Here is a 24,759-nt window from a genome sequence, read left to right on the forward strand (position 1 = left end):
CCACACTCATAATAACCCTATACATATCAAGCAAAAACCCAGTCAAATATTCTCCTAATTCTCGTGCCCACACTCTCTTACTTTCCCCATACTTATCCTGACAAAACCTTTCATACTCCCTAAAGAAATCATGCACATCCCTACTTCCATACTCATTATACTTTTCACACCAGGGTACCTCCCTCACATACATAGCCTTTCTCACTTCTTTCTCACTTTCACTCTCACTTTCGCTACTTTCACTCTGTCCTTTCATACCCTCTTCCAAATACAAAGAGTCCACTTCCGCACTTACATTCATCTTACTCATTACACTCTTTCTTCCCTCTTTTATCCACTTTTATCCACTCACCTCCATCCACCTCACTATCACTACTGCCTTCACCCTCTCCCTTCTTTCCTGCCTTTCCCACTTCCTTACCCTTCTTACCAGTTTCCTTTCCTTTCCCTTCTTCCCTTTTTCTTCCCCTGACTTATCCTTACTTTCCCTCTGTTCCTTCCCTTGCTTTTCATTCCCCTTTTCCTTACCCTGCCTCTCATTCCCTCGTTTCTTACTTCCTATTCCCATATCACTTTCATCACTCACGCTTCCATTCACTTCTTCCTCCTTTTCTTTCTCTCTTGCCCCTTCACACGTTCCAGAGAACCTGCCTCCAACAGACCCTTCTCCAAAAACACCCTTGAACATACCTTTCACCATTTCTTCCACACCTTTCATCATTCCCTCCAACTTTTATCCATTTCTTCCATTCTCTCTTCGGACTCTTTCATCTCCCCTTTCATTTCTTCTTTTGCACTTCTTAGCATTCCCCATCTCCTCCAACTGACTCCTCAACTCCTCATTCTCACTCCTCAGCCTCCCATTCTCCTCCTCCAGCCTACCCTGGAGTTCCCTAGCCACTCGAAGTTCCTCTCTCAGTTTCTCTATCTCACTCATCCTGACCTCTTACTCTCACTCTACCCACCACAAACAATCCTAACTGCTATTATACAACAGCCCCACGTTGGGCGCCAAATATTATGTGGCGGGATTTTAAACACAAAAACAATACACAACACAGATACACCGAACATATAACCACATACAATACTCACTATGATCCTCGGTTGCTGGGAGATGGTTGAGGGTGTCCACGGTCGCCAACACAGTAGACAAAATTCACAAACAACCGGAAAACAGACTTCCAACCAAAAAAAACGAGCAAAAAGAAAGAGACACATGCACAGACAACAATGACATCCAACAGAAAACACTCGACTCACGGAACATACAATAATCATGCACCATCAATGTCCGCCTTGCACAGAACTCAGCTCAAGACTCTCTCAAAACCGAAAAAAAACTCCCTCGACATTTGCACAGACAGACAGCACCGTAAACAACCTAATGACCTCATCCCTCTTCCAACAACCGAAGCACTCACTAACGACAATTACACTCTCTCTCTCTCTCTCTCACAAAACGTTGGGAAATGCTAAATAAAAACAAATTTATTCGTCCCTCTATAGGGGTGTTGACGAAGGGGAGAGGTTTGAGTTGATTGAGGAGTTGGGGGTGCTATAGTTGCTCAGTTTGAGTTTCTTTTTCCTGGCACAAAGTGGGTTCAAGGTTTGAATTGGGTTGGGAAGGAGGGGTTGGGGGTATTGGCTGCTCAGTCTGCGTCCCTTTCTCGTGACACAGAACAGGTGCTGCTTCCACCACTTGTTTGGTAGTTATAGGTCTTTGCTCTGGGGGCGTCGTTGGTCTGGGTGCCAGTGCTGGTGTAGGAGTTGGTCTTCATGGATTGGCTCTTGCTTTCAACTGTGCAATGCGGGAGAGTCGGGCACTGCAACGTTTGAACCATGCATGATGTTTTTCAGAACAGTTGGGGCACTTAGGTGTTGTAGGTTCCCCTTTTTTCAACTTTTCCAGACACAGCTTTGTTTCATGTCTCCTGCTGCAGATGGCACAAATGGCAGGGCCTCTGCAACGGTCCTGGTGATGGCTGTAGCGTTGGCATTTGTAGCACCTGAGAGGTTCCGGGGTGAAATCCTCTGTGGGGAAGTATCCCCATGTCCTAAGCCATACTTGGCTCGGGACTGGTCCTTGAAAAGTGGTGAGGATCTTCTGTGAAGGTACTTTATCTCTGGTTAAGCACCTCTCAGCTTTCACAATATGGGGGAGCTCCAGAAGAGGATCCAGAGGGAGCTTTGTTGGATAGTTACAAATGATGGCCTTGTTCAGCTTCTCATTTGGGTTCAGTAACTGAAAGTCTGTGTCGTTTTTCAGGAGGTCGACCGTTGTTGGATCTTTTGGAGTAATGGTGAATTCTCCTCTGTGGTTAGGTCGTGCTGAGATGTTGATGCCAGGGTTGTTTTGTTGAAGAGCCACTACTGTTGCATATGAGGTCCTTCCTTCAACTGGAAGTACTCGAAATTTCGGTAATGGAGGGTATTCATTCGTGTCGGAGACTGGAGGGGGAGGGGGCAAATAGTGAGGGGGATTGGGGTAGGAAGGAGGAGGAAGGGGCCAAGGGTCCAGGGACCTGGGAGGACGAGGAGGTAGGGTTTGCAAGGAAGAGGAGGAGATGGAGGGAAAAGGGAAGGTGGGTGGGTGGATTGCTGAGGTGTTGCCTGGTCAATTCTGGCTCTTTTCTTTGAAGGAGGGCGAGCTTCGTCCGTGAAGTAACCAGAATTCGGCGGTCGTTTCTTCTTATGTCGGGTCATGGTATCCAATAGACTTCCACGAAGATAAACACGTCCAAACGTCGAGGATAAACCAAAAGACAGCTGCTAAAGGCGAGTGATACAGCCGTGAAACCGTCGAAACAGTATTGGGATTAGCACTAACCAGTGGGGGTCTTGTGATTACACAAGACGTATGATTCTGCGGAGATGTTATTGACGTGTGCGGACTGCAATGTAGCATCTACACATAGACAGAACAAAACAGAGATAAAAGATTCAGGCGTGTGTTTGTCGGTAGACAAACAGATGGCGATATTGAGACACATGATAAATGTACGGTGTTAAAACATACATCAATGGAAAGGTCAGGAAATTCTACATATGGCCAATTGCATGAGATTCGAGACAGATTAATGAATACAATGTAGTAGCATAATATATGTAAAATGGCGAGACGTTTGGCGTCTTCACAAACAGAAACATACAAACAGTTTGATACAGAAAATTCGTTGGAACATTATGAGTACATGATTAGAATGCTTGCATGACAATGCAAGTAGTGGTGATTGTACATACATCAAGACAACAATGGGTTGGGAGAAACAGACGGAAATATTGTATGGTTGAAGTCGCGTTCCGTCAGAGAAAGAAAACGAGATGCTCTTGTTTTGTCTTGTCCAGTCCAATGGATGACGATTGACGAACACAAGAACACACGTGTTTGGAAGGGATGGCGTTGGGCTCTTACAAATACGCCTTCATGTAGGACAATTTTGCATACTTTATAGCTACAGTACTTTATAGTAGGGGCAAGCCTGGCACTTACCTAGTGCTGTACTGTACACAGTGAAACTGCACAGAGCAACTTTGGGTCTGAAACTTAATTTCGTGGCTTTTAGAGGCAGATTTATCAAGGCCTATAATAGGATCTTTCCAGATTTCGTCCTCCTAGTCTAGTGAGAAATAAGAAGATAAGTTTTCATATTTCCAAAGATTTTATAAGTGTCTGGTCAGTTGTTTGTAAGAATTGTGGATATCAAATTCTTCTGAGAAGATGCTTGGGGTTCTGGCTTTCTAGTAAGTAACAAGGTCAGTTAAGTATCAAAGATCCTTATTACAGCCAGCATTTTAATATTTCTTAGATATCTTACAGCTAACAGCAATTCCTTACAGTCCGTAACCTAAGAGATTTATCTAAAAATGTATCACATCTGAAATGAAAGCATAGAAAAAAAAAGTCATTAAAAAGCAGTTGACAAGTGCAGAAGTCCGCTAGATTGAGCACACTCACACGAAGGAAATCTCTGGCAAATCCATTGTCTAGGTAAAATCGAATGCCAGTGATAATTCAGATAAGGGCTACTTATAGGAAAAAACAAATAATTATGTGAGAAGTGGATGAATCGTTAGAAATGACTGTCATTAAACGAAACTGCTTCTACATCGTTATAGCTAATGAAAAAATAGGAAAGTAAGACTCAACACATAAACAAAAAACAATAGCAAGAACAACAATAAGCATGGAAGAATACTAGCAAATTACTAATATAGATACAGATTAACTTGTTTAGTGTAAGGCAGGTCTGAAAATTAGAGGTTTTGTTGGACACAGTAATTTGTTCCTTTAGAGAACAATTGTTTACCTGCTCATCCAATGAAAAAATTGCATGCAGGAAACTAAGCAAAGTAAGCACAGCATGAGCTCCCACAGAGCACCCTAAAATGGTGCCAGACAAGAATGTATGAGGATGGAATGAAAAGGCTCCACTGGAATGATGTCATATAAAAAGAATGTGCTCATGAAACGCTCTAGAATCCAAATTAAAGTAAGGTACTGTATAAAACAGCTTTGAGAGCACAAATCACAAATGTTAAATATTTACCCAAAATTATGCTATACAATATTATTATTCGAAGGAGTGAGTCAAGGACAATGGCAAGTTTAATAATCTCATGATAGTTTTATGCAATCTTTCATATTATACTGTCTCAGACATCTCATGAAGTTTTAAAACTCTCTCAAAGGGTCAAGGTTCTATTAATGTTGAATTTGTCAGGTATAGAGTCTCATAATCTTCAGTCTTGAGAAACCTTTCTTCTTCTTTCCCTGCCTCTCCTCCCACTTCTATGTGGGGTTGATTTTCAGACAGGGTTTCCTCCACCTGGATCGACCATACACATTATCCTCTCCCCATTGTATCTTGCAGATCTTCTTTAGTAACACCTTCGCTATCGTCTTCCACCCGGAACCTCCGTCTGCATTGCTCTTCTCTTCACATAGGCCTCCTCTGTTCTCATCATACCACTGCAGTCTTCTTTCCTAGAACTCTCTGATAGTTCTACCACTTTTGAATAGGATCATATCCATTTTTGTTACTCCACATATCCGTCTAAGCATTTTCATCTCTGCCTCATCCAATTTCTTCTCTTGTGATCTCTTCACTGGCCATGTTTCAGCTCCACATATCAGTGCTGTTTCACTACTGTCTTGACACCCTTCCTTGAACCTTTATGTAGATTCTAGTGTCATGCAGGACACCTGACACCTACAATTTTTCCACCCAGCCTGATGCGTGTTATTTCTGCATCTGAATTTCCATCACCATCTACTGTTGAACAAAGATATCTAAATATTTCTACTCTTTTTAACATAATCCCTTTGTTACTAATCTTAGAGTCCTGATCTTTGATGAACCTTAGGTATTCAGTCTTTTTTCTGCTGATCTTTAATCCTCTGTCTTCCAGTGCCTTCCTCTGCTGCTCTGATTTTGACTCCACTACCCTTCTGCTGGTGCTGCACATCATAATGTCATCAGCAAACAGCATGCACCAGGGGGACTGATCTCTCATTCCTTGAGATAACACATCCATAGTTGGGACTTCGTGCGGGTCCCTGATATAAATCAGTTCTTACTGGTATCCATTCGGTTAACCTAACATAGCTTCTAACCACTGAAATATGAACATCCAGTATCTACCTTTTACACAATCTTATGTAATATATTTCCGTTACATGTTGAGCACAAGCCGTCAGCCTGGAAATTACCCTCTCAACATAACAAGGCCACAGGAAAGATATTCCAAGATATTCTGCCAAGAACCTCTCTTATTTATCAGATTAAGCCAGCAACGATTAGACGTGGGAATCTCTCACTCAGACATCCAAGTCATGCCCAGGACAGACCCTAAGGCATCAAACATGGTAACAATAAAAAGAACACTGATGCAAAAGAACATGTGCACTACAAGTACAGTGATCTGTATGGACATAACAGTCCCACATTCTCATTACGTACAGTAATCAGCATCCTTTTGGATGCTAAACTATGATGAAATTAATCATATTTGCAATAAGTGTGACATTTGCAGGACAGCTATTTTCCCCGTTGCTTTTGTCTAGATCCTGATTTAAATTCACATTGCATGTAGAGATCTGAGCAATGTGTAAAGAAGGCCATTTATTAGAGAAATCCATTTTGATTACGTAAAAAAGGCCAGATTGGGTCCCTTCACCATAGTAAGTGTGGCTGATATCATATTTTGTGTTTAGTAAGAGAATGATTTGAAGCATTTGTGAGCAGCAGTAGTAACTAGTCTTAAGATGTGGTCTGTTGAAAGCATGCTACATATTAGGTGTTGAGCATCTCCTCCATCCAAGTTCTATTACTTACTTGCCTTTGGTTTAGTATTTGAAGGTAGCTGAATAAATGCATGGGCTATAAAGCCCTTTATTTCAGTGTTTAATGCATCTTATTCAGTAATTTAAAAAAGTCAGATTTCCTCAGCTGTGCAAGTATTTATATTCAATATTTGAGTGATAGTATAATTACTTTGTCTTTGCATTTAATCATGTGGAGTATTTACACCAATGTTCACCAAGATGAACTGAAGGGTGAGCATGGTGGGTAGCTACCAAGTGACCCCATATAATATGGGCCCGAGAAATAAATCAACCCTTTTGATTTTGTCCAAAATAGAAAGTACCTCCTGCCAATTTTATAATCATTAGTAACCTCTGGTGCATAAAGGGGATTGGGCCACAGAGCTAGTGTACCTCTGTCTTAGGTACACATCATCATCTTGGGAATATGTGCAACACAGATAGCTCTGCAACATTCTGAGACTATATAATGGTCACTTCAGAGTGCTAATGAGTGACACCATGACTGTAGTGATGAACGTTAACAAGAAGAGTTGGAGGTGATGGTTTATTCTACCCTAACCTCTGTCAGTTGGCAATTCAGGTAGAGTGAAATGAGAAGTTTGCCATGCCTTCAAGCTTTCAGCCAGTACAATTCTGAGCAGTTAATATTTTGGCAGACCAGCTCAGCTACCAGGGGCAGGTGTGTTTCCATACTGGTCCCTACTTTCTTGCTTGGGAAAAGGCTTTCTGAGCTTTGGAAACACAGGTGATTGACCTGCTTGCCCCTGGTAAGCTTTGGATGCCTTCCAGCACACCTGGAAGAGTCTGGATGTCCATGCTTTTCCCTCCATTCATTCTGAATTGTACATAACAAAAAGCCAATTAACAAACAACTCATCAAACCAGTCAGCATGGTACAACACTGTGCTAGTTTGTGATCCCATCCAGCCATTTGATTTTGTAATAGTTTCATGTTTTGCATTAGTAAAACGAAACAAGAAATCAAGGTTATAAAAAGTTTAAGCAGCCAACCTCTTTATTATTAAATAATACAAAAATCTATGGAATGAACCTTTCATATAACAACTGGACATCCATTCAAGGAAACTAATATTTGCATTGCACATTACTTTATAGTAAAACTCTAAAAAAGTTCAACCTTCTTTCGCAAACTGTACAGTACAAACATAAATCATATATACAATTATATATTCTTACATATTCATAAACTTTAAGCTGGAAACTATTAACATGTATATACAAAAGGAATATATTGTCCCTAGAACCCAAACAGCGCATGATAGTCTACATTTTATGTCCTAAAGTGAAAGACTAGGTGATGGAAATGACTAGGAATTAATCAGCATAGAAATATGGGCCATTTCCCAAATATCATTGCCTTGGAGCAAAAGCAAATAAAGATGGAGACTCTGAATAATAGCTATATAGACTTGTGGCAAAGTAAGCAGTAATAGCAAAAAAGGCAACTTTGACTATCATCTTAGTTTGAGCAGGAGGTATTGGGATGTATCCTGTGACAGTATGGAATAAATCTCTGTAGTACTGAACTCTCCGAGAGGCTTCAAACTTCTTACGTCTATCAACTAGGAGCTGTCGCTCAATGGCTTCTTCTTCATTCCTGAAAAAATTATAGGAATATATTACCAAGATTCACAAACAACATAACTATAAATAACAATATTAATCCTTCTGGGATAAGAACTACTTAACCTTATTTTGCCTTGGCAAATATAGTCCCATAAAGGCATCCCTGGCCTTGGAAATTAAAATATACACTTCAACAATTAAAATATACACTTCAACATTAAACTTAAAATGTTCAATGGGTACAGCACTAAAAGAAATTACTCCAACAATTACAATACCCCTCTCCTTCATACTATCTTCCACTTTATGTCTTGATTGAGGATTATACACCAAAAGCTGATGAGGGATGCAAAAGTAATTATTTTCAGCAAAACAACCATAATTTCAGACAACTGACATACAAGATATATAAACTCTAACTTGTCATAGTAAGTGCGTTCATTTTGGAGCTCCTACATAACTACGAAAATGAAACTGAGTTACATCACAAAGACAACATTGACTTGAAAACAGATCTGTCGCATTATCTTGACGTCAATCATAAAACCAAAAGCTAGGTGCTAAAGGGCAATTTTCCCTTTCCATCATACACAGTTCAACTGGCAAAAGAACAGGAGGGCTCTATCTCCTATCCTACAACGAATGCCTCAGTTTTCTCTACGTCCCAATCTCACAGATGTGACCGTGTGTATGTTGGCCATCTTCCTCATTACACACCAGGTCTGTGCAAGATAAATGTTCACCCCCATCCCATACCTTTTTGTCAGGGAAAGTAGGTGGGTCTGAGGACTCCCAGTGGGCACCAAATACAGGCTGTGGGATTATTGCACCTTCCCCAGCAATATCTCAGCATGACCACCACTCTCTTGGTAATAGTGTTTCAGGAATTTTTTATTCAAGGAAAAGTCACAGGTTATCATCCATTTTCTTTATTCTGGATACCTATTAGGGTTTGGCAATAAAAACATGTAAACCAGTAAATGTATTATCTCTTGTGGTTCTACAGTGACTTACCTAATCATGTTGGGTCTGGCTGCAGGATTACTGATCCTTCACCAGTTCAGTAATACTGCTTTTTGATAACCACTCTGTACACTGGGAGACTTCTTCGAAGAAGACATTTCCTGGGAAAGTTATGATGTAGTACTCACCTTTTTGGATGTCCTGCAACTTAGGAAAGGAGTGAGGTTCTGCCTTTTTTATGAGAGACACTGAAATAATTCTCAGCCCATGCAGAGAGAGATAGTGGTTTGGTTTTGCTAGGGTCTTGGAAATATAGGACCATCTGAGATGTTCACTGTGCCATCTAGGTAAACCTGGAGTGCTTGAACCTTATTCTTGGCCAGGATTGATAACCCAGGAGACAACAGTAGGTGTATGAATGATGAAATGTTGTCCCTCTCTAAGTGAGCCCAGCATGCTAATCTGAGCTCCTGATGCTAAAGCAGACAAGAAAACTACCTTCCGGAGCATATGAATTGTAGTTGTATTGGGTCCCAAGCACTTAGGGGATGGCAGGAGTCCAAGAACCTTATTTAGGGATCAGGTAATGGGAAACCTTGCAGGAGCAGACCTTTACAGTGTAAAAGACTGGAGAACAGAATTAACAATTTCTGTATTAGAGTCAATTCCAATACTGTACTATAAGGTAAGGGTTCCGACAATGCTGCCTTGTATACCATGATTGTTGTAATAGCAAGGCACTTGACCTCAAAAGAAATATAATAAAATGTAAAACTGTTTCAACAGATTTCAACTGGGCTCTCAGTGTGGAGGTAATTTAACCTCAACTTCCATACGAACTGGTATGTCAGGTAGATGAAGCTTGTAGTCTTTGCACTAGGTACGTAGCAATGTTAGGTACGTAATTTTCACGGCAGACAAGATTTAAAAAATCCTCATGTGAAGGTCACAGCTCAGAAAGGAGGATGTGTAGATGACTTCCCCTCCTTCCGTCTGGGATAAAACAGCAGGCAGCAATGGGATTTATTCTCTCGCCCATTGCTGAAGACTTAAGAAACCAATGACTACTTGGCTAATTTAGGGCCACTGGGCAAGTGGTTCCAATGAAAGCTAGTACTGTTCAAAGCTTTCGAAATCTGAGAACATGAAGGAAAAAGTCAGTCTTGCTACTGCCTGACTGTCCAGGTTCAGAGACACACACACTCTGGAAGTTGATGGTTCTCGCATGTGGCAAACAGGTCCACTTCCACATGGACACGTTTGCAATTACTGACTTGAGAGGAGCTCAGATTGAGCCTAACCTCTTGATGTAAGACATTGTAGCCATATTGCCTAAGACCAAGTTTCAATCTTCTAAGATGGTAAGACAGCCAGTAGCTCCAGGAAGCTGATATCACACTCCCTCAGAACAGGTGACCATCTTCCCCCTAACTGACAATCCTCCCAATGGCCTCCCACCCAACCTGTCAGAGGGCATCTGTAAGTGTTATCATTCATATGAACGGTGAGTCAGGTCAGCCTGTTTGCCAGAGACCCCTTCCAGGTCCACAGATGGAGTATCTCCCTAATATCTGATGAAGGCGATTTCAAAGCCTTTTCCTGGCATGTGAGAGCCAGACTCTGTTAAATCCTACAGTCACAATCTCAGGATTAGATCTACCACATACCCAAACTATAACAGGCCCAGACTTTGTTCCAATTGTTGTCTGGAAAAGCTGGGCTGTGCAAGGAATCTTCTTATGCCCTTCCTTTTTCTGGTTTGAGTGCTGCTGGGAAGAGACAGCTGGCTGTGAAGAATATCCTAAGAAAGTCCCAGCCTCAGAAAACGTAACTGGAGTTTGTCGACTAACACACTAAGGTTTCATCAGCACTCATCTCTGGTGGCTCCCCAGATTAGCCAATCATCTAGGTAGGCCACCAGTTAAATTCCTTCATTCCTGAGCTCCTATAAAATAAATAAGTACAGTATATATAAAAATTTGTGTAAAAAATGTTTGTTCAAATTTGATGGGTCAAGGATCACTAATCATTTTGGGGAGTGCTTCTTGGGGATGCTGACAAGTATTGGCAAATAAAGTTACCTTTCTCTATGGTCCCTTTTTAAAAGGGGTCTGGTTTTTGGAAAAAAAAACTTTTGGAGGAGGGGTAGAGAGAGATCATCTCTATCCTAGCCCAATGAAAATTATACTGTGTCTCCAATGGGAGGACTTCCACTGCATGTTATGCTATAGAAGGTAACCCTAATCATGCAAGTCCTATTGGCTCCACCTCTTCCCTCCCCTGTATTACACAGTAAGTCCTATTGGCTCCACCTCTTCCCTCCCCTGTATTACACAGTAAGTCCTATTGGCTCCACCTCTTCCCTCCCCTGTATTACACAGTAAGTCCTATTGGCTCCACCTCTTCCCTCCCCCCCAGTAAGTCCTATTGGCTCCACCTCTTCCCTCCCCTGTATTACACAGTAAGTCCTATTGGCTCCACCTCTTCCCTCCCCTGTATTACAGAGTCCAGGAGTTGATTTTCCTTTTCCCTAGAAGTGACTGGAGGCTTATAGGGCTGACTCATACCAAGCTTTCTTAGGCTAAGGAAGAGGAAACTCTTAAGAGTATTGTTTCCCAGTTTCCCATTTGTCAAGGACAGTATATATTGTGCAACTTTACTGTTGTGGTCGTTCAATGAGTTGTGCGACAACACTTCAAAAAGGTCCCAACAGATGGGGGAAGAATGCAAGAGGGAGGTTACATTGGCTAATGTGGTGAACATTGTTCTGGAAGACTCTGGAAGCTCTTCAATAGCTACTTCCAGCATAGTAGTAGAAGTTATAATACTGAGGAGGTGGCGCCTAGCAAACAATTCAGCCATGGCTGTCCTGAGATTTTTCTCGTAGGGGTCCCAAACTGCTGTGTAGTCATGTTCAATGGGAGCTTTTTCCTCTGATAAGGGAGGGCAAGTGTTGCCCATTCATTTGTAGCACTGTCAGATACTGGGATGGTGAAAATAAATGGCTTTATTTCTGCCATAAACTCTCGTTTTCCAGTTACTACAAAATTCTGAAACACTGTCTTCATGTGACTGAAAGATTCAAAAGTGGAGAGACAGAAGGCTGATGCCTCCCAGGTAGGTTACTGGTTCTGTAAAATTGTTGTTGCACTATATTTTCCATTAAACTGCAGAAAGGTTGCTTTTGTGCGTTCTATTAATATGGTTGCTTCTATGGCTTTCATTGGTATATTATTGGCACGATAACTGTCTCCTTCAACTATTTCTGATTCCTACTGAAGGAAGGATCAAGTGCCATTCAGTATTGGGAAAGGCCGCTCTGTCCCAAAATTCTACATCAACCTCAATCAGTTTTCCTTTCACTAATGAGGTATTTTCCATCTGGTGAAAGGATGCACTTGAGGTGTCTTGCCAAGGGTTATCGGTATAATTCTCAGGGGCAGATGTTGGTGGCTGCATTACTTTTCGATTTGAGGTTTTGTTGTCTGACCTGGTCATATTATTGTTACCAGTTGGAGCTCTGGGAGTGAGTTGGCTGTCTCTTTTTACCCAATCTGATTTCATTGGGGATCTAGACAACTGATTCAACTTCTTTTAGGACTTGGGTTTTTTTATTGTCCTGTTCACATGACTTTGTTTTTGTTATTGCCCTGTTCACATGACCTAAGTTTTTTGGTGAGAAAACCAATCTCTGCCTGGGCAAACTGTGCAGCCTCTCTACCCTCTACTTTAAAAATTAGAAATTTTTACATATCACACCCAATTCCATATCCAGGACAGACCTGAATTCCTCTTGGGAATCATGGATAGCATCTCTGATATGATGATCCTCTATATTAAGGCCATCCTTGATACTGTTCACAATTTCCTCCTGGAATTCTCAAAGTACTGCAAGTGGAATTTTTCCATCAGGGAAGCCTGCATGAACTGATCGAGCCAAGGCAGTTGTTTCACCACTTCCTGGCAGTATAGAAAGTATAGCAAGTGGAATTTTCCTTTCAGGGAGGCCTCATGAGGAATTGCCAGTATAGAAAAGTGCATGAGCCTGCATGAGCTGATTGAGTCAAGGCAGTTGTTTCACCATTGCCTGGCAGTATAGAAAGTATAGCAAGTGGAATTTTCCTATCAGGGAAGCCTGCATGAGCTGATTGAGTCAAGGCAGTTGTTTCACCATTGCCTGGCAGTATAGAAAGTATAGCAAGTGGAATTTTCCTATCAGGGAAGCCTGCATGAGCTGATTGAGCCAAAGCAGTCGTATCACCACTGCCTGGCAGTGTAGAAGTCCTGGATAAATCACTACCCCCTAAAGGTACAGACACTTAAGATGGGGTTGGGTGGATGCTATCAGGGTCCTCTTCAATACATGATTGCTGCATGCTCTCATCTGAAGTATCCCTCTCATGTAAAGCAAACAACTGTTTCCAAGATCTCCTGGGATCAGAAGGGAAATTTCTGTGGCTATATCCACTTCATGTCAGGTATCAGTGACCTCTCTCCAAAGGAAGGACTTTTCGTCTCCATCGGAGGAACTGAAGTGGGATTTCCTAGAATCCACCGCTTTTGGAGTATTGGCCCAAATGTGGATTCTGCTCGGAGAGGACTGGAAACACTGCTGTAGTTTTAAGGAGCAATGTATAGTAGTCTCCTTCCATAATCCCACTGATAGCTTAAAAATGAGCTCTTTCATCATTTACTCTTGCTGCCAGGAGCATGTTGCATATTTCACACATGTCTAGTAACCAACCAAATTCTCCTTTATTCCTTAAGGGGCTGGCTCATGGCAGGTACTTAAAAGCCACTTCCACAGGTGAAAAGTAGACTGAGCAATTCGCTGTGGTACAGGTAATGTGTAGGTCCTGTGTAATAGTACAGTAGTGATAAAAGGGCCAAGTGCTTATCAAAAACCACCTAGTGTTAGCTACCTATATATAGGCAGCAAACACTTCAAATTAAACAGGCTGACATGGCCACAAGTAAGTGTCCATGTTATTATATAAGACAACATGATCAATGGGTCATATCCATAAAATAGTAGTAATGTACTAAAATATTAATTCACAATTACTACAATAACATTGCCTTAAAGGATTTACTCACAAATGCTTCTTAACTCAATTAAGACAAAACTAAATAGATATCCATACCATATCTTTCTACACATTTCATAACTTTTAACTACCCGGTCTATTCCCAAGCACCAGGTAAAGTTCATGTAGCCTATAGGCTATGTTAGTTGGTACATAATTAAAATACATAATTATTGGAATTATCATACCAAAAATATATAAAATCACTATCGCTAAGATTTTAAATTGTTTGGCAAAGCTCACCATCATGAAAAAGCACTTCTTGTATTCCCACAAGAAAAAGACAAGCATCACAACAACTTTTCTCAAAAACAGTGGAGTAATACACATTGGAAGTAGATCCACATGAATGCCTTTCCTTTAACACTTGAAAAGAACCCTGACATTAAGGATAAATGGGGAAATGTCTATATCACAAAATCCATTAGTTTGAATATAAAATACTACAAAGGAAATACTGGCCTTTAGTAAACACCAACGCTTGTAAGTCATGCACGACTGGGAATTATAATCACATCTATGTTTCGTAAACAAGAAGTTAGGCTAACCCAATTTACCCTTTTGGTAATCTCAAATTATCTATGTTAAAAAAGCCATTGAACAATGAGTTTCAGTGACAAAATTGTCTAATATTACTGCCTTATTGCTAATTATCACTTTGTCAAACAAGAAAAAAACAGCACAGCAATTACAGCATAGCCTTGCAAGAGGCCTACTGGCTCCCAGTTTTAACAATATAAGCTTACCTGTTAAAACCAAGTACTTAGCTTGAGTGGTGTTATGATGATCGACAAATGCATAGTCAAACACCAGATTCTCAAAAATTTTACAGCACCCAAGAAATTTAACATTTTGGTTTTTATTTCATTTTATATATATTTTCACATTTTTTCCTTTTTATTTGGCAGATCCCAAACACATGACATGGCACCCTCATTGATGGTGCCCTGGGAAGCTGCCTGAGTTGCCGGTACCTTGAGCCAGCCTGAGCAAAACCTGGGGATTAGTGAACTCTTGGATAGCCCAGAGTGTAACGAGGAAGATAGCCAGCATACGCGCTGTTGTCACATCTGTAGGAGTGGGAAGCAGAGAACACCAAGGCAGTCACTGTAGGGGAGGAGATACAGCCTTCATGTCCTGTGTCCTTTACATACTATCAATATGCTAACAGCACTATTCTGGCTGAGACCAACTATAAGAGAATTCTTTGTGATTGGCTAGTCTGTCTTATGGAGTCCTGGGGGGTCCATAAAAGTGTAACTCCTCTGATGACGAACAGTCGCTACGCCATCAAAAGAAGGGATTTTGAAGTATGAAAACTGCCATTGATGAGCAAACTGACAAGAATCATGCATAGCAGAACCTTTTTCAACTGCTTCTAACCTAAATTACCGTACTTGTCATAAAAGTGAAAGATGACTGGCAACAATCAGATGTCCTTCAACTAAATACCTGCCTCTACTCTATGGATCATTTTGGATTCTCAGCACATTAAATTCATTCACTGCATTTATTGACTATATTAGACCACAGATTCTATTCTAACCCTGGATCTTCAACATTAAATATCCTGTCTCTACATCACAAAAGAAACATGATATTTTCATATATACTTGCCAATTAACTACATACCTATAGTTTCTGCCTTGCACAGCAACCTCTTATTAAAAAAATTGTGGTAGCACTTCAATTGTTTAGTGTACGTGACAAGCTCTACCCACTAACAGGAATACTGGAAACGACTTAGCAGAAAACCTCATTCTGTTTGTTCCCATATGTCCATGAGAGGGGAGGAGGGAGGGCTCTGATTCTGTAATTACTTGGTAAGTATATATAAAACTTAATTTTATTATGAAGATGTCATTTTCTTATAAGTAACTTAACAAATAATTACATAGCTGAATCCCACACTGAATGGGGGTGGGATACATGGACATATTCTATTCATTCCTAAACATTAGGCATGGTAATGACTTTGAAATAGAAAATTTGCTAGCACTGAAACAATGCTTGTCATTTCCTTACCTGGTAAGAGAGCTACTGGTTGGTGCTCATCTTAACCTGTAGTGGTATGGCGGCTGAGCTGTGGGTCGCCACTACCTAAAGTGGGAGCCTTGCAGCAGATGATAGGCCTGATTGCTGGCAAAGCATACACAAGTGCCCTTGCCCTGGGTGCAGTACCAATAAAAAAAAAAAAAAAAAAAGACCAGACAACCCTGCAACTTACACTGAAAACACCACAACCCATCCACTGAGACTGGTGGGTACTCCAGGTACATTCGACACCTTACTTCAAGGCAAAGAGATAGCAGGAGAAAAAGAGATTCCAATGCTTCCTCCCCTAATACCATGCCAGCCACTGATAATGGCTCCAAGGTACTGCAATTTTCAAACAGTTTCAATTTCTTTCAAATAGTGAGACGTGAAGATCGGTTCACACTTCCAGTAGGTCGACTGCAGAATGGAAGTGAAGGACATATTGTGCCTGAAAGCTAATGAGGTACAGATTGTCCTGATGTCATGAGCTTTCACTTTAAAAGTAAGAAAAATGTCCTCCTGAATCTGAGAGTGCGCCTCAGGAATTAAGTCCTTCACGAAGAAGGGCAATGCATTCTTAGTCAGAGGGCGAGATGGATTCTTGACAGAACACCAGAGGTTACTGGATGGTCCTCTGATCCTCTTGGTCCTGCTCAGGTAATACCTTAAACCCTAGCAGGACAAAGAACTCTCTCTTATTCCTCAGAGCCAAGGATGTCTGTTAAGTTCTTAATGGAGAAAGAACAGGGCCGGGGCTTGGAAGGGTCCTCACTCTTGGTTAAAAATCCAAGGGCAAAGTAGCAAACCGTCTCTTCTTATGAAAAATCTACCCTTTCATCATGGCTTGGATCTCACTAATATGTTAGCAGTAGCCAAGGCCACGAGGAAGAGAGTCTTCCAGCTAAGGTTTGTCCGAGAAGAGGAACATAGGGGTTCAAAAGAGGGACCGTCAGCCACTTCAACAATACGTCCAGGTTTCAGGAGACCAGATCTTCCTTCCTTTGCTTGGAAGTATCAAAGGACTTGATGAGGTTGTTAAGATCTGGGTTTGAAGCAAGATCCAGGCCCCTGTTTAAACACTGAGCTAAGCACAGCTCGATATCCCTTAATGGTGGAGGATGAGAGAGTCCTAGATCTCCTAAGATAAGGGAGAAAATCCGCAATTTAGGTTACAGATGTCTCAGAAGAAGAGTTGTTGTGTCTGAGACACCAGCTTCTGAAAATTGCCCACTAGCCTGGTAGACAAGGCTAGAAAATCGATGCCTGCATCTTGCAATAGCCTCTGCAGCACGTCTTGAAAACTCTTACGCTCTGACAAGCTTCCAGACAGTCTGAAGCCTATCAGGGCAAGGGTGGACAACCCTGGGTGGTATCTCTTGAAGTGAAGTTGTCTGAATAGATACAATTTTTGGGGAAAGAGTTTCGGGAAGTCCACCCACAACCATAGCAGAACCTGGAACCAATCTTTCACAGGCCAGAATGGGGCTATGAGGGTCATCATAATGCTGCAATGAGCCCAAGACTTGTTCAGCACTTCCCTGACCATGTTGAAGGGTGGAAAGGCGTAGAGGTCCAAGTTGGACCAATCTTGCAGCATGGCGTCTGTTGCCCATACTAGAGGGTCTGGGGCCCGTGAACAAAAGAGAGGAAGGTGATGGTTCCTTGAGGTGGCAAATAGGTCCAATGTTGGCCTGCCCCATAGTTTCCACAGATTCTGACAGACCAGGGGATCTAAGGTTCACTCCGTGGGAAAGACCTGCTTTTGATGGCTCAGTTCATCCACCAGAACATTTAGTTTGGCCTAATAAATTGAGTGACTAGACTCTCTCAACTTTGATCTGCCCACAGTAGGTCTCTTGCTGTCTGGCAGAGAGAAAATGAAAGTGCTGCCTTGCCTTTGTATGTATGTTAGGGCTGTCCTAATGTCTGAATGGACTACCACAGTCTTGTTGTGGCTTAGGGTCAAGAAGCACTGAAGTCCTAAGTGAACAGCTGTCAGCTCTCTGACGTTGATGTGAAGGTTCTGTTCTGGCGACCACATCCCGGAAACTTCCTGGTTCCCCAAGAGGTCTCCCCAGCCTAGAACTGTGGCATCTGAATAAAAGTCTAGGTCTGGGCTCAAAGGATGAAGGGCTTTCCTTCTGAAAGTCTTTGTTCAGACAGCCACCATTGCAGGTCTGGCTTGATCTCTGGGTTTGTGAGAAACACATAGGTATCTGTTTCCCTGTCCCAGTTGGCACTGAGGTAGAATTGCAAAACTCTCATATGAAGTTTGCCTGACGAACTTCTTGATGGATGACATCCCCAGCATGCTCATCCACTGATGGGCCGAGCAAGACGAAAGGGTTAGAAACTTGTGGAACATCTAAAGGCAGCTGGCAATTCTCTTGGCAGGTGGAAAAGCCAAAAAGTCTGAGAGTTGAGACTCATCCCCAAAAGAGAGAATCTCTTGCAATGGGGCCAACTGGGACTTCTGAAGGTTGATGATAATTCCCAGTTCCTGAGTGAGAAGAAATCATGTTCAAGTCCTTCATACACTTTTCCCTCAAAGGGGATCGAAGAGGCCAGTTGTCCAGAAATAGAATGATGTTTATGCCTATTAAATGAAGCCACTTTGCTAGAGGAGCGAGGACTCGAGTGGACACTTGAGGTGCTGTAGAGAGCCTGAAGCAAAGAGCCCAACACTTGAAGATTTAGCTGGCGCTGGGAGCTTGGGAGCTGGCCCCAGGTGCTTGGGTGGTACCAGGCACTTGGGTGGCACTGGCCGCTCCGAGAGGAGACAGGCGTTTAGACACTGACATGGGGCGCCTGAGAGAGTGTCCTGGAAGATGAACCTTAGACACTTCCTGGAGTTAGACACTTCCTGGAGTCCAGATGGACGGGGATGGGATGAAAGGACTGACTGGTTTGTCTCCATCTTGAACCTCGTCTTCTGGACGAAGAGATTGAGGGCAATTATCTTGAGGACTGGTCTCCAACCCCCAATGATTTGGGGACCACAAACAGATGGTTATAGAAGCCCTCTGAGTTGATGTCCTCGACTTCTTCTATGGCTCTCTTTCGAAGGAGAGAGGAGACCTCCTCCAAAAGGGGCCGAATGTTTCTCCGAGCCTCTGGAGTAGACCACCAAAATGATGGGAGAAGTGACTAAAGGGGGCTCGCATGAACAGAATGGAGAAGCCCTCCCTCAACCTTGATAATCAACTGTTCTGCCCCTCTGATACTCCACTTCTTCCAAAACTCGAGAAGTCTGGCTCCCACTTGTGCACGGAGGACTTCTTTCTCATTTCTTAGGCAGGGACATGAGCTCCTCTTGATAGTTCTGGCTGAGAAGTGAACATTGGAGCGGGTCCTGGAGTGTGACTTGGGCTTACTCCCACGAAACGGATGTTGCTGGAGGAGGAGAGACCATCTTTGGAACTAATGCAGACGAATCCTTGGGTGCCTGGAAGAATGAGCCAGGAGATCCTGAGTCGACTTCTTTAGGAGGTCTGATTTCTGGGTCTGAGTGACTCCTTAGTGGTAAAGGAGCACCATAATTCTCTAAAAGAGCCACAACTTCAAGCCATCCCTGATGGTCTTGTCTGCACGAGAAAGGATCCTAGCCAGTCCGAGGCAAGTTCTCCTACTAAAGCATTGCAATCTTTAGTCTTCTTGGCTAGCGCTCCCACCATCCAGTTCAAGAAACTGAAGACTTCACACACCTCAAAGAGATCCTTGACAAGGTGGGCAAGTTCTGCCAATGAAAATATAATTTTCGGCGACAAAAAAGCCAAGTGTTGGGAAGAAGGAGCTTCCCTGGTGGTGTGAAAAGACACCTCCTACAGAACTAAGTGCAAGGGAGGAAAGGCAAAGAAGACGAGGAAAGCAGCACAATAGTGCACCAAGATAACGGACTGTGGTATATCGTACTTCCGTATATATCAGTGCAAAATGGAAATATCAATTTGAGGGTTTTTGCCTCCGGATCAAATGCCAAACTGTTTTTTCAAATCAGGTGCCAAAAGGAATGCTGAGAGTCTGAGTGAAGGAGAAAGCACATCACCCACACATGAACAAATGTTTATGTTTACAGTACACTGTAATTTCACTTTACAATACTATACTATATGCTGTCCTTCAGTTTATATTAACCCATTAAGTGTCCTTTTATGAGAGATGACGCCGCTCCCGTATTGTCATATTTTCTAGCTTGCAGAGCAGTCATTTGGTCCATGCTAATTTTTATACTTTTTATGTTATTTTTTTCACTGATACTAATTTTTATAACAAGATATTAGGATAATAAATAATGTAGAATAAAAAATGAAAGAATTTATTTTGCATTTTTATATCCTAAAGATTATAAGCATGAAACATAAAAGGGAAAAAATTATTCTTTCAAATGCCATTCCCTGAAACATGGAGCCAGTAGATTAATGAAGTGTTTCATTACATTTTCATTTGTGTCATACCATCTTAGTGCACTTGATACCGTAGGCAAACTTTCCATACATTCATCTAGAATCTGGATGGAAAATCTGCTCATTACTGCTACAACGTGCTCCATGACTTTGTCATCAAAAACTTCTATAAAAACTCCACAGGGTTTCCCTTATCCTCTGAAATTTTTGTTCAGGATAATGGAACCCTGAACAAAAATTTCAGAGAGAGAGAGAGAGAGAGAGAGAGAGAGAGAGAGAGAGAGAGAGAGAGAGAGAGAGAGAGAGAGAGAGAGAGAGAGAGAGAGAGAGAGAGAGAGAGAGATTTTTAGAGAGAGAGATTATGAGAGAGAGAGAGAGAGTTATCTCTTAGAGAGAGAGAGAGAGAGAGAGAGAGAGAGAAATTTTTAGAGAGAGAGAGAGAGAGAGAGAGAGAGAGAGAGAGAGAGAGAGAGAGTAATTTTTATGCTGATTATGGAAAAGGCGCCGTTATTTCCTTTCATCGTAGTCATCATCATTCTCTCCAACGAGCAGTGATTATATCTCTTCAGGCAAAAGATTTTTCTTTCGCTTTAGATCGCTCATTATGGGGGGAAAATGGGATCAAACAAAAAGAAACCCAGTTGTTTACCAATGAATGCCAGAAGCATGGCGGGAGATGGAGGTCATTGTCCTCTTTCCCCTTCAAAAAAAAGTTGCCATTTACTGCTAATTTAGCTCATAATTTTACCAACTGACGTTCCTACAATTTGTATAAGAGGGAAGAGCATTTCGCCTCTGAATTCAGTGCTTTACGGGTACTGTTTGTTTATATAAATATGCTTTATAGCAAAAAAGAACACAGAATGACTTCAACAGTACAGTATAAGAAAAAACGACTTAACTTGATTAGTTGTCACACTTCTGTAAGACATTTGTTTAATTTGTATTAAAGATTTATTTATAATTTGTATTAAATATTTTATATATATTTTGCTGTGTTTACATTTTTAAATATTAATATTTTCAAAATTAGTACATCATTGTTATAAGCACTTTAGGGGTGAATATACTTAAGAGTAACAGTTTTAGGAGGGTAATCTAAGATGCCTTTGAGCATTTTGGGATGATGGTTTGGGGTGTATTTTTGTTTGAACTGATATTAAATTGTTTTAGTATGATAATTTAAGGTACAGTATATTTTTGTTTGAACAATTAAATTAGGCAGTGAACTGTTAAAATATGCAGTTATAAGCATTTTATAGTAATTGAAGGGGTACAGGGTATAAATATACCTGTACTTTATGGCAAAAACATGCATTCATGTATGTATACAACGATACGTCGGAGTTTCTTTTATAGCGGAGTAGGCTTGGACGCTTTAATCTGTTATCTTGGTGAGCTACTGTTGTGGGGAGCCTAGATCTGTCATCTGGATGGCTCCTCATCAGGAAAGTCGAGGCGGGCGAGATGAGGCAGGTGAGACTGGGGCAGCTGGTGCCAAAAAATGCAGGAAAGCTCACCAGCAAATACTGAAGGAGAGCTGCACAGGCTAGGAGACCCACGGCCGGGAATAAGTGGTTGGCGCTCTGAGCAGGAGACTGGCACTGAAGAGCTGGTGCCAGGCACTTGGAAGCTGGGGCCAGGTGCTCGGAAGCTGGCGACAGGTGCTTGGGAGGTGGCGCTGAGCGTGCAGGAGGAGCCGGGCATTTGGATGATAACGACGGGCAACTGAGATGGTTTGTTGGGAGCTTGGGAGCCAAGTAAGGGTGCTCAGCAACTGGGCACTCAGGAGAGAAGGCCTCGGGCTGTCCCATGCAGAGAGAGGCCTCGGGCTGTCCCATGCAGAGAGTGGATGTCAGATCGACGCTGAGACAGAGGGATCCATAGCGAAACTGCAGGAAGGCTGGGCTGAGATTTGCCTCCTTATACTGCCCAACAAGCAGTGAAAATGGCGTGCAACATCACATGCATGCCTCTTCAGAGGGCAAGACACATCAAGATGCTTGTGGCACCTCCTGTCAGTGCTGGAATCCTCAGAACTGGACGATAACTGGTGCACATCCATCAAGACTCCTTTCCAGTGGCTGTCTGCCAACAGCTGGGAACGCGCAACAGGCTTGACTGAGGGGGCAACAGCCTCCCTTGGACTTCTGGCATGTCTTCTCCCAGTTTCAGGGGAGCAGGACAGAGACCTCCACCTAGGAGAACTGGCAGTATGAGAAGCCACCTCCTCCACTTGCACAGCACTGGCACCTGTCAAGACGCCTTCCCAGTGGCTGTCTGCTGATGCATGGAACGCACAACAGGTTCAACTGAGAAGCAGCTACCCGTCGGCCAACCCCACAGACTTCATTTGGATTTCCAGTATGTCTTCTCCCTAGTTCAGGGGAGCAGGGCAGTGACCTTCATCTAGGAGAACCAGCGAGACGAGCAGCCACCTCCTCCACTTCACTGTATCACTACTAGGTTAAATTTTTTGTCTAACCTAGACTCGAGACTGGAAAGGGCAAGGGTCGGAAGCAAGGGAGCCAGGACCGGGAGTAGGTGGATTAAAAGTAGAAGGGCTAGCAGCAGGAGAAAAAGCAGGAAGGGGGGAAGAAGGAATAGCAGGGTTATCTTCTAACCTAGTATCAGGTAAAGATTCTAGGCTAAGTGAAGCAGGTTTCTTGGCTCTAGAGGCAGCATTCTTCTTCTTATCCCTTACTTGTCTAGATGAGATATAAGTACCTTCCACTTATGCTCATCTGGCGCTGGGCGCTTGAGAGCTGGCGCTGGGTGCTTGGGTCAATCATTACCTTCAGCACAAGTTCTCTCCTTACTTCATTGCTACACCCTACACTTACTGCAAATTATAGAAGTCATATGAAGATTTGATCAACCTAGTGTTGCAACCTTCGCTACACTAGCAAAAACTAGATGAACTTGTATCAGACATAATAATAACAAAAGCTAGAAAAACTTATCCCAAAAGCTATCAAAGCTTGAAGGCTATTCAAAATAAGCAATAATACTTTACCGAAATCCAGTTATTCAACCGAAAACCAATTAACAAGAGCTGCTGCAAACCCCCAATGTTTACTCGAGAAACAGAATGAGGTTTACAGTGCTGCTAAGTCATTTACAGTACTCCTGTTAGTGGGCGGGGCTTGTCACCTACACCAAACAATCAAAGTGCTACTGTGATTTTTAAAATAAAAGGCTGCTGCATGTGTTAAAAACTTCAAAATAAAAGACTGCCACGTGCGTTAGAAACTATAGCTATGTAATTACTTGGTAAGTTACTTTATATGGAACCTTCCTTTCTCAAACAAGTCCAAAAGCTTTCTCACACTCAAGGTAAGAGCATCAAGGCTCCCTCATACTCCTAGGACTTCCCTCCCCTCAAATATAGTCATCTGGTACCATTTACACTCCTAAAGGGCAAGGTATTTGCATGACCAACATAATGACAATTATACAAGACTGAATCTCTCTACCACTACTTAACAATCAAAGATCTAATAAAGATAAGCCAGTAATGAAACAAGAGCTCCAATGAAAATCATCATTGTAAAGACTTCTGTTAATTTGACCTTTCAGAGGATAATGCCTTTCCTTTGTAATACTTCATTCCATTCCATTGCCAATAAGTATTCTCATTAAAAAAAAAGCGGATTTTATAAAAATATGTGAATTCTATAACATAATACATTTTAGTGATTCATGACCTTACCACAACCATATTTTATATACCTTTTTGATAGCGTGGTCGCTTGTTTCGTCCTCAAGGAGTAACCCTCCACGATCTAACCAGAGCTCCATGGGTGACCAAACTAATTTCAAAGAATTCTCTCACAGCTGGTCTCATGGCTGTGTACTGTGTCATAGTCATAAACACTAACACTTGATGGAGTATATAATGGACTAAAAGATAAGGGGGGCACTTTCCCAAATCTTTACAATGAACCCCCCGCATCCGAGGGGATGCGTACCGCAACCCCCCCTTGAAAAGCTAAAGCCCGTGAATACTTAAAACCCCCCTAAAAACACTTAGAACAGCCTATTTTGATAATTTAAACACAAGGAAAACCCTCTAAAAATGCTTATACCTGAGTATTTTAATAGTTTTATCACAAAAAGTGCATTTTCTGAGTCCAGCCCCGTGTCAGCCGGTGAAATTCCATTGTAGCACGAATTTCTAGGTATAAAATGCTAGATATACCAGAGAAAAAGAGCTTTCAGGAAAGCTGGGGTTACTACCCCAGATCGGCGTCTTCTCCAAGGAAGACGTCGGTATAACGAAGGGTGAGTGAAGGATCACTACCACGGAGTCTTACTCGAAAGATATCTCCCTGTTAAAACCCCCAGAAGA

General features: G+C 42.1%; 1 protein-coding gene across 3 annotated transcripts in view; it reads right to left on the reverse strand.

The window, feature by feature from the left end:
* Positions 1-7,334: 7,334 nt before the first annotated feature.
* LOC136847458 (TBC1 domain family member 20) overlaps positions 7,335-24,759 on the reverse strand; it is a 118,110-nt gene continuing 100,685 nt past the window's right edge. For all 3 annotated transcript variants that reach the window (XM_067119169.1, XM_067119170.1, XM_067119171.1), the window contains exon 8: positions 7,335-7,949. In XM_067119169.1, the coding sequence (XP_066975270.1) occupies positions 7,703-7,949 (247 nt within the window). In that variant the 3' untranslated portion in view covers positions 7,335-7,702. The remainder of the gene's footprint in view (positions 7,950-24,759) is intronic.

This window comes from Macrobrachium rosenbergii, chromosome 16 (assembly GCF_040412425.1).
Source record: "Macrobrachium rosenbergii isolate ZJJX-2024 chromosome 16, ASM4041242v1, whole genome shotgun sequence".
Classification (NCBI taxonomy): domain Eukaryota; kingdom Metazoa; phylum Arthropoda; class Malacostraca; order Decapoda; family Palaemonidae; genus Macrobrachium; species Macrobrachium rosenbergii.